Raw genomic sequence first — 15,127 nt, forward strand, 5'->3', positions numbered from 1 at the left:
CAGCTGAGCTCAGGGTACCTTTGATGTGAGCCACTTATTCTCCTTCTAAACATCTTTCTGATTGTTCCATGACTTCTCACATTGATGTGTTGTTTGTGAAATTTACAGTCAGGAGGCGCACGCTGTCTTGCTTCCTTGATGAAAAGCTTTTCCTAATAATTGGCAAGCTTGGGAGCAGGGGCAGCACCTTCGCTTTGCTGAGGAGACGCCTGCCATGCATGCCTCGTGCCCTCCTTGCATCCCCGATAGCATCATCGCCCTTCACTTCTTTAACTTTCCTTTGCAGTTGACTGAAACCTCCTCCCGTTACGCCAGGAAGATCTCCGGCACCACTGCCCTCCAGGAGGCCCTGAAGGAGAAGCAGCAGCACATTGAGCAGCTGCTGGCTGAACGGGATCTAGAGAGGGCGGAGGTGGCCAAGGCCACGAGCCACGTGGGGGAAATAGAGCAGGAGCTAGCTCTGGCCCGGGACGGACACGACCAGGTGAAGTCTGGTGCTGACCTTGTTTCGGAGATGGTGATGGGTTCTAAGCTGATCTTGTGGAGATGGTGGAGCTTTCTGAGTTGAGGGAGGAGGCTGAGCAGCGTACCTCGTGCTTGGAGCCAGGGAGCTAGTCTTGGGAGCACTGGAAATGAGTAGAAATGTCTTTGCTGGGCTTGTTTGAAGCTGTGACCTGGGGTACCACTTGGTATCGTCATAAAGATGCAGTTTTGTTCTTCTTGAGTCTACCGTAGTCCTTCGGTCTTTACATCCAGGCCTCTTGGCCTGTGTCAGGGGAACTTGTTTACTGGGACCTTACCAACGATTGCAACTCCTGTTTTGTAGATGACCTTCTGTATGCATTTCAGCCGTAAAAAAGATGAGCGTTGTTGTACCATTGCCCTCTTTTGCTTTAATGGTGCGGTTTTTCATCATCTAGTTTCCAGGAATGCGGCCGAGAAGTAACCTATTAAAGATTATAGAAAGCATTTCACTGTGAAAAGGTTTTAGAGTCATACCCGCCCACAATGGTACCACTTAGCTGTAGCTCTTTGGAGGCGTCCCTGGGCCTGTGTCTGGGTCCGAGGGAGGCCACTCACTGACACCCTTGTCTTTCTCAGCATGTCCTGGAATTGGAGGCCAAGATGGACCAGCTGCGAACGATGGTGGAGGCTGCTGACAGGGAGAAGGTGGAGCTTCTCAACCAACTTGAAGAGGAGAAAAGGTGACCTCAAACTGTTCCTTAGTGCAAGTGTGGCCTTTTCCTTCTAAATGACCTTAGGAAAACATTCTTATTAAGGTGTCAAGCCCTAGAACCAAAGGAGTGACTGTGTGTTCGGTAGAAATTCAACTCTTCATCTTGTGCCGGGAGGGTTTGCTTTGATTTGACTTTTTTTTGAGAAGTTTGGAATTATCTAGACATGGCCTGCTAAATTTAACAGCTGCTTGTTGAGCACCTGCTGTGTGCCAAACATCCTCTTGAGGTTGGCCTTAGTGTCGTGAAGTCGATTCAAACCCTGCTTCCACCTGGAACCGTTTTTGGTGAGAAGACATTTTGGGTCCATGGTACCTAGTATGTATGTATTTTAAATGTTTGTTTATTTTGGAGAGAGAGAGAGAGAGAGCGCGCGCGTGCGAGCGAGCAAGAGTGGGGGAGGGGTAGAGAGAGGTGGGGATAGAGGATCTGAAGTGCGCTCCACACTGACAACAGTGAGCGCAATGCGAGTGTTGAACCCACGAACAAGATCATAACCTGAGCTGAAGTCAGACTCTCAACCGACTGAGCCACCCAGGCGTCCCCAAAGTGACCAAGTATTTATGAAACACCTGTGTATCTAAATAAAACTCTTCTGTCTGGTAAGTGATACAAGGGCCCTGTCCTTGAGAAACTCAGTACCTTGTTAGGAAAACATAACTTTCATGTGACGCAATTAGAGGATTATCCAGGTCAGGATGGAATCAGGTGCTAGATGGTGTGAGACAGAGCAAGTTTGGTTCTTAGCGGCTTCTTGAGGCTGTGAACTAACACAGTCTCTGAACAGGGTGTCTGCATGGAAACATCGGAACATTTCTGGACAACAGGACGTTTGTCCTGTCTTGCATTTAATGCCGCCATCTTGTCATTTCTGATGGTAGCAACTTAATTCAGTAGCCATCTGGTCTGTATGTTTAGGACCGTGAGAGGCACCACTGAGGTACGGGATACAGTGGACGTATAATAGAGTCTCTTATCAAGGAAATTATCTTCTTACTAGAAGGAGAAGTGCTATATGTAGGAAATTTTCTTCACATCCTAAAAATGGCTACGAATAAATGAGATACAGTAATAGGCCTTTCTAGGCTCTTCTGAATACCAAGGCAACAGTACCATTTGCTTTGGTTCTTAAACCAGCTCTTGATCTGCTGACTGCTGGGCAGGACAAATGTCCTCCCACACTTCCAGTGAGCTTGAGGGGTGTAAATTATTTACGATTATATTTCTGATTTAACAGAGTAGAATTTTTATTTAAAAAAATTTTTTTAAATGTTTATTTGAGAAGGAGAGTGCATATGTGAGCAGGGGCAGAGCAGAGAGAGAGAGAGAGCGCGAGCGCATCCTAAGCAGGCTCTGTACTGTTAGCGCAGAGCCCGACATGGGGCTTGAACTCACAAACCATGAAGTCGTGACCTGAGCCAAAATGAAGGGTCGTATGCTTAACTGACTGAGCCACCTAGGCGCCCTGATTTTTTTATTCTTAATTTTGCCAGAAAGGCTAGTGAGTTTGACAGTTTTGGTTTTTGCACATAGGTTATGAACTCTGTCCCCTTTTCTTCCTTACACTCACTTTTGTGAAGATTTGTAATATGGATGTTACCTGGATTTTGTCAATCTTCAGGGTATCCTATTTCATTGACTTGGTGATAGCATTGGTTGAGACCCACACCCAATTTAGAGATTTTAAAATGGGGGGGGGGGGATGTGACTCAAATTGTTGATAATCTCATTCTCCCAGTACAGGTACTGGTATTGTCCTGGGGCTTTCTGTGTGGGTAGCCTGCTAACCTCACCATAAAATATCAGATGTAGGGTGGTGTAAAGAGAGATTTGTTTTCTTTTTTTTTCTGAAAGAGAGAGAGGGTGCAAGTGAGTGAGGGGCAGATAGAATCCCACAGGGTTAGGGAGGGAGAGAGAAGTGGGGTTCGCCTGGGACTTGTGTTTTATCCAAGGTGGGGCTCGCGTTCACCCGAAGTGGGGCTGGTGCTCGCCCAAAGTGAGGGCTGGGGCTCATGCTCACCCAAAGCAGGGCTCACGGACTGTGAGATCATGACCTAAGCCGAAGTCAGATGCTTAACGACCCAGGAGCCCCAAGAGAGATTTGTTTTCTATGCCACTTTTCCCTGTGTTTTGTTATTGTAAAGTAGAAATTACAGACTTGGAATCTCAAACCTATTCCTTTGGTAATCCGACGTTTTCCCTTTAGGCTGATCTTGTCTTGATTAGGTTCATTCTGGTGGTTGTGACAGAAGAAAACCAGTGGATTTTTCTCAACTCTTAACTCATGTCTCCTGGAATCAGTATCTGGCTAAAACTTTGAAGTTTCCTAAATAGCAGAGAGCTGTTAGATTTATAAACTAGGTGCCTAAAAATGTATTTTCTTTTCTTCCACTATCATCTGTTACATTCACCAGGGTATTGATTATAGATTCTTGTTTTGGTAAGGCACATATATTCCTTGGTTACCTGAAGTGCTTTGTTTTGATTTTGTTCTACAGGAAGGTTGAGGACCTTCAGTTCCGTGTTGAGGAAGAATCCATCACAAAAGGCGATCTTGAGGTAAAACCCCTCCAACTCTCTGCAGCTCTTATGGGTACCAGTATTGACAAGTACGGATGGGATGATCCTGCCAGAACAGGCGGCAGAGGGAAGGGAAGGAGCCCGGGTCTCTGGCCGGCTGGGCTTTGGGCCTAGCTTACGGCTCAGGTGCCAGCGCCCGTCCTTGTCCTGTGACGGTGCTGTCCCAACTCCAGTGGCCCAGTCAGATTTTTACTACTCTTTCCTCGTGCTTCAAAATCCAAAATCTTGAATTGGAGTTTATCAAGTCATAAATCTGGCAGTGTGTCCAAGTGAGATTCTAGATATTCCTCTCACGGTCAGAAATGGCATTTTAAAAAGCATGTTTAACCTCATCATAATAGAGCAAAACAAAGTTTTTTGCTGTATCTCAGCTTTGCTTTTCAATTGGGCAGAATAAATTTTTCATAACCCTGTAAAAGGAATAAATGCATGTTTTAGTTGTTTTTGTGAAGTAATTACAAGAGGATAAAACAAGATCAAATTGTATTTCAGCCTCTTTGACTTCCATGGCATATTTTAAATTCGCAGAGATTTCCTTTAGCATCAAGTTTCTCATCTTTTAACAATTATTCATATCAGTTTTTTTTAATTAGATGCCAGAATTAAATGATTTTGATGCTCTTTAAAAACCACTGCTAGATATATGACAGATACAAATTATTAAATTGTTCAAATTCTGCAGATTTCTGGTATTGAATTAATATTTTAGTAAAAATTGCACTTGCCTGTGCAGTTCTCAGAATATACATTTTTATTAAGAGTATACATTACATTTTGTTAAGAATATACATTACAAGTTAAGAGTCGGTTGATGGCCACACCATGCTTACGTTTCAGGGGCCCTTCCAAATAGGAACTGATTCCTTTGGCAGTTGTCTTTACAGTTGACAACAGAGAGCAAGGAAAACATTTTCTGAGTTGTAGGCCCAGAATTTAATGGATTATTAATAATTCAATAGTCACCTTCTTTACTCATTTCATATATAGTCACATTCCTTTAGTTGACTTTCGTGTTGTTTCCATCCATTTAAAAACACCCCAAAGTCTCATATCATCATCTTATTCATGGGGAACACAGCCCAGGGTTTGTTGGGGAGGTGCAAGTTAAAACCTTTCCATCAGCACTGAGTTAGTATAGTCTGTCTGATAAACTCACTTGAAATTAATCAGAGTTATATTGAAACCCTAACACGTACGGAAACTTTAGTGGAATCTCTCCTTTTGTTGTTGCTTAATTTTTTTATTTTTTTACTGATAGCAAAAGAGCCAGATTTCTGAAGATCCTGAGAATGTAAGAGGGCACTTAACTGTGTGGAGATTTCCCTTGTTAACACAGATTGATGACAGATTAAAATGCTTATTGATATACTCAAATACTAACTGCGTAATCTGACCTGAAACATTGACCTTAATATTTCTGTGCATGTGGCTTTCACAGCAATTACGTTTGTATCCAGAAGAAATTGTATGTAATGACTAAGCTCTATAAATCTATGTATTTAATGCATAAGCAAATGTTTGCTGGTAAATTTTGCCAAAAAAAAAAAAAAAAAAAAAAAGGATTTTATCTGGGTGCTTGGCCTTCTCTTAATTCATAACGTCTTCTAATTTTAATAGAGTTATTCCAAAAGATGATAGCTAACAGAAACATAAAACATAATAGCTGAAGGGATTACAGAAATTTCTTCGGAAAGTTTGCCCCAGTGGTCTGATTTTATTCCAATGAGAGCAGAAGGGCATTCTGAGCGCCAGAACGGATTGCCTTTTTGTGAGCTCCCACTGTCGGCCAATGCCTGTCAGTGCAGGTGACAAGAAATTCAAGCGTCTGCTTGTTGCTGCAGTATTTTCCCTAATTGGTGACACTAGAGAGGAGCATTCTTCAGTGAAGATGCTATGTGCTTTAAATTTATTATTATTGAAATGAGATTTTTCTAGTAGATGTGCTACCGGGCTTGAAGGTGTTTTTTTTCTTCCTCCCTCTGATTAAAATCAAACACCCAACACAGATCTCACCTAAATGGCCTCGAAAGCACCCTGTGAGCTGTGCATCTGCCAGCTGGGAGGCCAGTTGAAAGAACCTAAACGCTTTTGGCTTGTTTTACCACCATAAGGGAATAAAATTAAACCAAAGCTTTTTCTTCCTACCACCACCCGGCAGCTGAACTAGACAATTCAAGACCGAGCTTGTAAAAAAGCCTGCGTTCTGAAGGTTTCCTTTTTGTGAAGCTACTTCAGTGATCTGGGTCTCTTCTGTCCTCCCAAAACAGGCTCCCGCTGCATCCGGTGTCAGTCTGCATGGGACCTCCCTCCTGCCTTTCTTGTGTGCTTCTCGCAGAGCCTTTGCTTTCCCTCTCAGTCCCCGTCCCAGGACTTTCCTCTTGGGATGCTCTGTCTTCCTGGGAGAAAGGAATACTTTTAAAAGGAGGGCTGTCCTGTCCAGGGTAACGTTTTTACCGCACACCGTGGCATGGACGTGGATCTCTCGTTCCCCTGCTGCTGGTTGCTCACACACAGCTGTAGACAGTCCAGCTGGTTTGTGTGCATACTGGCCAGCAAGGAGGTACAGCAGTCATCTGGAAGATCTCAGTGGGAAGGAGGTCACGCTGCAGTAGATGCCTGCTTTTTTATCTGGAAGTAGTGACCTTTCACCCAGAGGACACTGAACTTGGAGTCAAGAGGTGAAGAAAGGTTCTGTTGCCTTTTGCTTTTTACTGTTAGTTTTACTGTTCAGTTCTTGAGGCTGTGACCCCAATTATATAGATCTGGATTAGATTTGTTTTTTTCTTGTAAAAGCAGGTAAATTGAACAACTTCTGTCTAAGGCACATGTGGACCAAGGGGACTATCCAGACAGTTAGGTTTTGAATTTTTTTTTTCCATTATTTTTGTTGAGTGTAAAGAGCTGAAGCAGATAGAGAAATTTAAAAAAGGTTTTTTTTTGTTCACCTTTTGAATATTCCATGATGGTTTATCCATGGTTCACAAGCAACGTGACCTTTGGAATGTGTTGAAATCCCCAGAGAACCACTGGAGTTAGTAAGGATGTTTTCAACGTAAAACATTCTACCTTCTACTTAAGCTCTGCGTTACTTTCTGTTACTTTATTTAGAGTGTGTTGTCATTTTCTCATTGCCTGTAATTGTCCAGACATAGATCTGACCAGTTAGAACCACAAAATACTACAATTAATACAAGTAGTTAGAGCTGCTCCCAGCAGCTTCTATCAGTAGGTTTTATCAATCAGTTGATTATGCTGATAACCTGTTGAGTGGACAGGTGAGTGGGGAAAGAGGTACATTCAGACTGATACCTAGATTATTTCAAATTGATTAAGACTCTGTCTGCTGTTACAAAGAGATTGCTTTCTGGGTTCTCCATCAGGTAATGTCTAAGTAAGTGATGATGGGGAGTCTCTGGAGTTTCGAAACACACTAGGATCTGACCAGCTCCTTTTGCGTGGAGCTCAAATGAATACCTTTGTGCTGAACCACCGTTTCTCACTTCTGAGCTGGTAACTACTTCATCCAAGGATCAAGAAAATGAGCCCTTTATCAGCTCTAAACTTCTCTCCTGACCTGAGTCTCAGGGATGTAGCATAATTATTACTGAATTTTCCCCTCGTAAATATGATCTCCTCCTTTTTTCCCTGGTGACAAAATCGTTTTTGGAAAACCCACTGTTGGAAGGAAACTAGGGAATTAGGAAATGTTGCTAAAAACGTCAGTCCCGTTTCGCTCATCTCCACAAAGGCCACCGGTGTGATTTTCTCAGCTCTGGTTTCTAGATTCCCTTCATTAGGTTTTAACTCTCCACACTTGTTCACATCAAATTGCATGCCAGAGTGCTAGGATCTGCTCTAGGGACTTACCGAACTCTTATAAGATTTATGACATGTTTTGCATATTTAGGGGATTAGCAAGTGATCATTTTGAGGGTCAATTCACTTTTCAAAGTCACCGAGTCAGTTACATACACATTGATGTCAAATAGCTGTTGTGGGGAGGAGGGAAAACGATAGTTTAGAGGAATATTAACTATTCTAATTTGTGCTGATAAACTTCACTTATCAATATAACTTATATTTGGCTGCATGCATCTGACACTTTTCATCTTGCCTCATATGTTTTCATTTGTTTTCTTTCTCAGTAGACTAGCTTGTGTCCCCTGCCCACCTCATCCTTTTGTCCGTAGCGTTCATCCTCACCCCCAGCCTCCCCATCTCGGTCCATCCTCTGCCCTTCTCCATTCCCCTTTTTGTTCATCCTTCGGCGGAAGGTACTGGTGGCTCAGCCTGCATGCCGCTCTCTCTCCTCTTGTGCTGGCATGTCATGGTGGCACTGTTGTGTTCTCTTCCTCTTCCTTTTTACTAACAGACGCAGACCAAACTGGAGCATGCCCGCATTAAGGAGCTTGAACAGAGCCTGCTCTTTGAAAAGACCAAAGCTGACAAACTGCAGAGGGAGTTAGAAGACACTAGGGTAATGGTTTTCACTGTTTAATGAAGCAGATCCATATATGTGAATGGTGATGCCTCGGGGGACGTGCCTTGCAGTTGGCCTAAGCCTTGACCCAGTGGTTCCACCTGAGTTTGGTCTTGGTGCCGTTCGGGTGTTTGTGAGCTTAGGCTGATGGTTAGACACAGGTGTTTCATGTCGAATCCTACGTCAAAGGTAAAGACTCATACCTTTGGTTACCTCGGCCAAAATCAAGATCAGAAACGATACAACTGTATAGACTGCATGGACGTCCACAACCACATTTGAGGCTTTTTGTATTACTACCTTGAAATACGTTTCTCCCGTTTGCCACGAGCAGTCAATTGTCCTCTTGTTCTCATATTCCCAGTGACAGGGTTTTCTGAATAATTTTTTGCTATTGTTGTTTTACTTTCCCTCTCTTTTCCTGCCTTCTTCCCTGACCTTTTGGGGGAATTGAAACGCTGGCTCTTTTGAATGAGAGTTAAGGACTTTCATCCCATTGGCCTTTTTTTCTTGATAGCTGGTATGTCTTGTATTTCCCTCCTTTCTGTCACCAGTAGGTGAAAATCTCAGCAAGCAGGAGGGAAAAGTGTGCTGGGACCAGCATGGCTTCCTACAACCCCAGCTCACTGTCTTTGGCCCTCCGAGCCCATGCGTTAGTCATGTTTTCATTTATTTATGTATTAAAGCACTTATATAGTGCTTACTCGGGGCTGGGCACTATTCTGAACACTGCACCGGTATTAACTTACTTGGTCTCACCTCAATCCCGGGGGAAGTGGTAGTATTGTCACCATTTTACAGATGAGGATACCGAGAGATGGAGAGATGAAATAATTTGCCCAAGGTTACACAGCTAACAGTGATAGTGGAGCCAGGATTTGTATTTAGAGCAATGGTCCCGAAAGTCTGTGCTCTTGACCACCATAGGATGGAGTCTATTATGGAGGCAGTTTTGTGCTGAAATATTTAAGAAATAATCCAATACCTTTACATATAAGAGGCCATGTGTCCACACACACACACACCCCTTTTAAATCACGAATTTGACTGTCAATGGCTAAATTGTCCAGATTGTTAACTTTAAAATTTCAAAAATTACTGTCTCTGATCAAATTTGGCATGATTTTTTTCTTTTGAATTATTAGTATTTGAGGAAATTTCCTTTGCTGAGAAATCATTGATCTAAAAATCTAGATAATTGAGTGATTTTTCTTCTCTAAATCATAAGTTTTTGTTTCTTAAGAAGAAAGAAAATGTTCTCAGTTGGCCTCAAGAGTAAAGGTACTGCCTGTGTATTTGGTAAGAAAAAAGTCCTGGTAGTTTGGTGCTGTTTCTTTGTTACCTGAGAGCCAAAGATTTGATCTGGGAAATACAAGGGACTGATGATAACATTGGGCTCCTTTAGTGAGAATGGCTGTTGAAGCAAGGATATATATGTATATGCACATGTATATACATATGTATGTATGTGTATGTGTATATATATATATGGTGTGCGTATATATATATATATATATATATATATATATTTTTTTTTTTTTTTTTTTAGCCCATGAATTCTTCCCATGTAGATAAGTTAGTAAACAACTTGGATGGATTTTTGTTTTGTTTTTGTTTTTGCTGTCGATAAGAAGGTATCCATCACGGCATGGTTTATCCAATTATCTCAGGTTTAACCTGTTTTCTTTCTGTAACAAGTCATGTCTTCTATTGATCCTTGTTCTTGCTTGGCCAAGTGTGAAGCCAACCAGTGAGCCTCTTGAATGTCTTATCACCTACCTTCCTTTTAGGAAGTGCTTTAGAATTCCTAAAAGCCAGTAAGGCCAGTTTATAAGTAAGCTTCTGGAGACAGAAGCAAGACTAAGAAACGATACCTGACTTTTATGGCCTGACCCTGGTGGAAGAGGCAGACACGTGGTTTCGCCCGAGGGCAGACTTGGGGAAATAAAATGAAAAACAGAAGTGCCGTGAAAATGCTACAAGATAATCACACTATTATTTTGACTTATTTTTTACTTGATATTTCCTCAGTTTGCTTTATAGTGACTAATTACAGATTCTTATCCTATTGGATTTAATTTATGTTCCTGACCTTGAAGCACTGGGGTTTATCAATGTTTTGTACCTTATTTTGTGGCAACAAACTCTCGGGCACCCTGCCCCAGAAAAAAGTATATAAATAAATTAACCTCTTGAAGCTGGAGCATCTATAACCCTGAAGCATAACACTTACAATCAGCTTTGGAATAGTTACTGACTTCCTTATGCAGTTTTTTGGAGACCGAGTTGGCTTCTTTTCCTAGTCTTGGCGGACGTCTTAGTGTCTCCATATCACAGCCTGTAGGTGTGCAGAGAAAGTGAAGGAAACAACGGTGACTTTCTGTCCCACTAGAAGGCAGTGAGGGAGAGGAGCCTTCAACCTGGAGGAGTTTTAATCCTTAAAATTGGTTTTTAAATCATTCATGTTCCCTTCTTTTTCCCAGGTTAGTCCAATAATTTATTTTTATGCCCAAAGGTATCATTTCCCACATATTTTGTGTGTTACTCTGACTGGCTAACAGGTATCAGAGGGAAGTAATTTCCTAAGAGTAAAAGGACACAGTTTAAGAAAGTGTTTTTCATAGTCCTGGGGTGTTTGTTTAAAAACTGATTCTTGGGTGCTATCCCAGAGCTCAAATAGAATCAAAACATGGGAAAGTACTGGGACATACATATATATGCCTTTTAGACATATATCCCAGGAGATTGATTTGCATACTAAAATCTAAGAACCACTGGGTTAGGGGAACAAGATATGTACATTAAAATGCCAATAGAATTATAAAATCTAAAAAGTGTAATCTCTAAAGATTCTTGTGTATAATTGCAGGTAAGTAGTAGTTCTCATTTTGTCTTCCTAAAAAACAGGTTAATGAATTATTTCTTCATTATCCAGGTGAAGCTTTTATTCTAAAGTTGATGTGGTATTAATTGAAACATTTGATAGGTAATGTCACACATTTTTATACCAATCGTAGCTGACGGAAGTATAATACTAACCATATATATGTAATTGAAAATTCTGTGCTTCCCACATGAACATACTTTTTTAGTAGATAAAAGGAAAAAGAAAATGAATAATATATTTTATTTAAACTGGTATATCCAAAGTAATATCATCTCATGTAATCAGTCTAAAAATTATTAACAAGGTGTCTTCTGTTCTTTTTTTTCCCCTGAGTCTTCAAAATCTGTGTATTTCACACTGCCAGCACCTGTCACATTTCAAGTGCTCAGTAGCCCCGTGTGCTACTCTACCGGACAGCACAGAGCTTTAAAATCAGCTGCATCAGGTAGACGAGCATTTACACATCCTGGGTGAAGCAGAGTAGGGAAAAAACAGGTAAAATGAGGAGGATTCTTTCTTCCAGCAGGCAGATAAAACGAGAAATTGGAAAGCTACTGTTTCCCTCAACTTACCTGTCAGATGATGGGCACTTCTCTAAAGTTTCTTTAGAGGAAAAAGAAGCAAGTTAAATTCCATATCAGTTTTCAGTTTCTTGAGCATCTCAAGATGGTGGAAGTTTGCCCAAGATGATGACTTACTTTGGAGCTCTCAGAACTGGGCTTCCTCTGTGATGGCAGCTAGAGGTGGGTGAGCACGAGGGCTCGCTGTAGCTCACGGCTGCCTGAGGTGGGGAGTTATTAGAGATCTTCAAGGTTAAAGGAAATTACCGGTGATGGGTTATTGACATGCTTTGTTTCTCTTTGGGCTGCGGTTACTAGGTGGCTACAGTGTCAGAAAAGTCCCGTATAATGGAGCTAGAAAAAGAGCTGGCACTGAAAGTGCAGGAGGTGGCTGAGCTGCGGAGGAGACTGGAGTCCCAGAAGCCCACTGGGGACGTCGACGTGTCGCTCTCCCTTTTGCAAGAGATAAGCTCTTTGCAAGAAAAATCAGAAGCTGCCCGTGCTGACCACCAGAGAGAAATCACTTCCCTGAAGGAGCATCTTGGAGCCCGTGAAGAGACCCATCAGAAGGAGGTGAAGGCTCTTCAGGCTGCCACAGAGAAGCTTTCCAAGGAGAACGAGTCCCTGAAAAGTAAGCTCGATCATGCCAACAAGGAGAATTCCGACGTGATAGTCCTGTGGAAGTCCAAGCTGGAGACGGCCATCGCGTCTCACCAGCAGGCAATGGAGGAGCTAAAGGTGTCCTTCAGCAAAGGGGTCGGAACGGAGACGGCAGAGTTTGCGGAGTTAAAAACACAGGTGGAGAAGATGCGACTGGATTACCAGCACGAGATAGAAAATCTGCAGAATAAACAAGACTCTGAAAGGTCTGCTCACGCCAAAGAGATAGAAGCCCTAAGGGCTAAGCTGATGGCGGTCGTTAAAGAGAAGGAGAGCAGCCTAGAAGCCCTCAAGGCGAAACTGGACGAAGCAGAAGACCAGCACCTAGTAGAAATGGAGGACACCTTAAACAAATTGCAGGAAGCTGAAATAAAGGTAAAGGAGCTAGAGGTCCTACAAGCCAAATGCAGTGAACAAACCAAGGTTATTGGTAATTTTACATCACAGCTCAAGGCTGCCGAAGAAAAGCTCTCGGATCTTGATGCACTTCGGAAAGCCAGTTCCGAAGGTAAATCGGAAATCGAGACACTTAGACAGCAGCTTGAGGCAGCTGAGGAACAGATTACAAATTTAGAGATTGAAAAGAATACTGAAAGTGGCAAGGTTTGTATTGGCGTCCTCCATCCTTTAAGTTTCCATCTGTCCGTCCCGCTTTGCATCGTGTGTTACTTTTGAGTGGAGCTCGTTCACCTTCCAAATTCCCGATTCTATTATACAGCACGTTGCTTTGTGCTGGCAAATTTCCCAGCTGCGTGTAGCATCCTCTGAGTGTCTTGAGTGTGGTTTCTTCTGAGGAGATTAGAGAAAACACTGGCTCAACTATGTGAGTTTATTTTGGTTTCCTGTTATCTGGAAACTTTACACTTTGTCTCTGGGCCAGGCTGTACGCTTTCCTGTTGAAGCTTGGTTCTGGTCTGTCACCTTTTTAAAACAGAGAATTCCCTAAGGTGATGGTGTTGAGATAAATAAATGGAGAGGAAAGAAATTTAAAAGATTACCTCCTCCCTTGCCGTTTACGTAATTGTCTTGTCCATAAGGTAATATATAAAAACAGACTGTGGACCTTCAGGCTTGAGTTTGACTAATGGAAATTAACACTCTATGATAAGTAATACTCACAGCAAAATAAGGTTAAGAGCCTGGAGCCGTTTGCATCGCTACTTTCTTTCTCCTTGGAGCTTTTCCTATGCCACAGTGAGATCATGTTCTATTCCCCACCCTTTTTTTTTTTTTTTTTTTTTAATTTTTAGAAGTTTATTTATTTTGAGAGGGAGACAGAATGAGTGGGGGAGGGGCAGAGAGAGGAGACAGAAAATTCCAAGTAGGCTCCACTGTCAGTGCAAAGCCCGATGTGGGGCTCAAACCTACGAACCATGAGATCATGACCTGAGCCGCCGAAACCAATAGTTGCAGGCCTAACCGAGCCGCCCAGGTGCCCCTGTTCCCTACCGTTTTGAGGAAAGATCTGACAAGTATGCTTTTGGTCAAGGTGCAGGAAATTCTATGGAACGTTTGTCAGCTACATTCCTTTCTAATTAGCCTTTTCAAATATTCCCTTCATTTTTAAGAACCGTTTGAGGGACAGATGCTCTTTCCCAGCCCTCTTGCCACTAGCGGGAGTACTGGTACTGATGAGGAATGTTACGAGCTTTTTGCAGGAGAAACTGCTTTGTTAGCAAAGGGTTGTAAAGTTAAACGGGGAGATGTGAAGACAGAAGGAAAAGTCACTAAGTAACTAACGTTAGTTGAAGATAACAAGCTAATTACAGGAAGTTTTTCTCAAATCTCCTCACTTGGATCCAAAATACCAATCAAAACAAAAATGAATTAGTAGAGCAGTATGAAGCTAACTAAGGGTTGGTCAACTTTTTTTACATCCAAATTTAATGAAAACCAATTTCTGATGACTGTTGTCCAGTGGATTTTAAAATTCTTTATTTTTTTAAGTGTTGAAATACTTTAAGCATATACAAAGATAGAAAATAACATAGGTCACATGTATCCGTTATTCCTACTTTATGGATTTTAAAGTCCAGAAAATGAAATTGCTTAACTTACCTACTTAGAAAGTAAGTGTCTGCGCTTTCTGCTTTAGATCATGCTGATACTCCAAATTTGGGTATAGAAAAATACTTTGTTTTGACTATTTTAAATAGCATTAGATTGTGCTACCTAGAAACGGATTGTGTGAAAAGTCATTGGCTTCTTAGAGTTAACAACCGCAAAAAAAAGAAAAGCAGTAATTTTTTTACCCATGCCTTTATTCCTTTCGGTTTTGTTTGGTTGTGTTTGTTTCTCGTATGTTTTTTAGGTTTCTTTTATTTTTTCTTTCTCATTCATTCTTTTTTGTTTCCTTCTGTTCGTTTACTCCTGTGCCACGTCGCTGTGTACGGTAGGCTAGTAGCATTTCCAGGGAGCTTCAGGGGAAAGAGCTAACACTAAATAACCTTCAGAAAAACTTGAGTGAAGTCAGTCAAGTGAAAGAGGCTTTGGAGAAAGAACTTCAGATTTTGGTAAGTACCTGTTGGGAATCTGACTCTCAGGGTTTCTGGCCATTTGAATGGTTCCTGTTTTAAAAACAAAAATCTCTGTAAGGAAGTATTGTACCTGTTTCCTTCCTCTTTCAAAGTATTGATTGAAATTGAGTGTATTAGTCATTGGCTGATGACCTTGAAGGGAATGGGATCAAATCGACACTCGCAATAAAGGTAGGTATTACTTTTTC

At 41.8% G+C, this 15,127-nt stretch overlaps 1 protein-coding gene across 14 annotated transcripts in view; it reads left to right on the forward strand.

The window, feature by feature from the left end:
- The window catches only part of CLIP1 (CAP-Gly domain containing linker protein 1), a 126,166-nt gene that overhangs the window by 64,234 nt on the left and 46,805 nt on the right, over positions 1-15,127 (forward strand). For 8 of the 14 annotated variants that reach the window (XM_042910057.1, XM_042910061.1, XM_042910066.1 and 5 more), the window contains 6 exons: positions 287-484; positions 1,102-1,205; positions 3,734-3,794; positions 8,188-8,292; positions 12,061-13,005; positions 14,799-14,915. In XM_042910057.1, coding sequence (XP_042765991.1) covers positions 287-484; positions 1,102-1,205; positions 3,734-3,794; positions 8,188-8,292; positions 12,061-13,005; positions 14,799-14,915 — 1,530 coding nt within the window. Of the gene's footprint in view, positions 1-286; positions 485-1,101; positions 1,206-3,733; positions 3,795-8,187; positions 8,293-9,862; positions 11,926-12,060; positions 13,006-14,798; positions 14,916-15,127 lie in introns of those variants that run through there. The other 6 variants (XM_042910062.1, XM_042910063.1, XM_042910070.1 and 3 more) reach the window with 4 other exon arrangements.

Source organism: Panthera leo, chromosome D3 (assembly GCF_018350215.1).
Source record: "Panthera leo isolate Ple1 chromosome D3, P.leo_Ple1_pat1.1, whole genome shotgun sequence".
NCBI classification, from domain to species: domain Eukaryota; kingdom Metazoa; phylum Chordata; class Mammalia; order Carnivora; family Felidae; genus Panthera; species Panthera leo.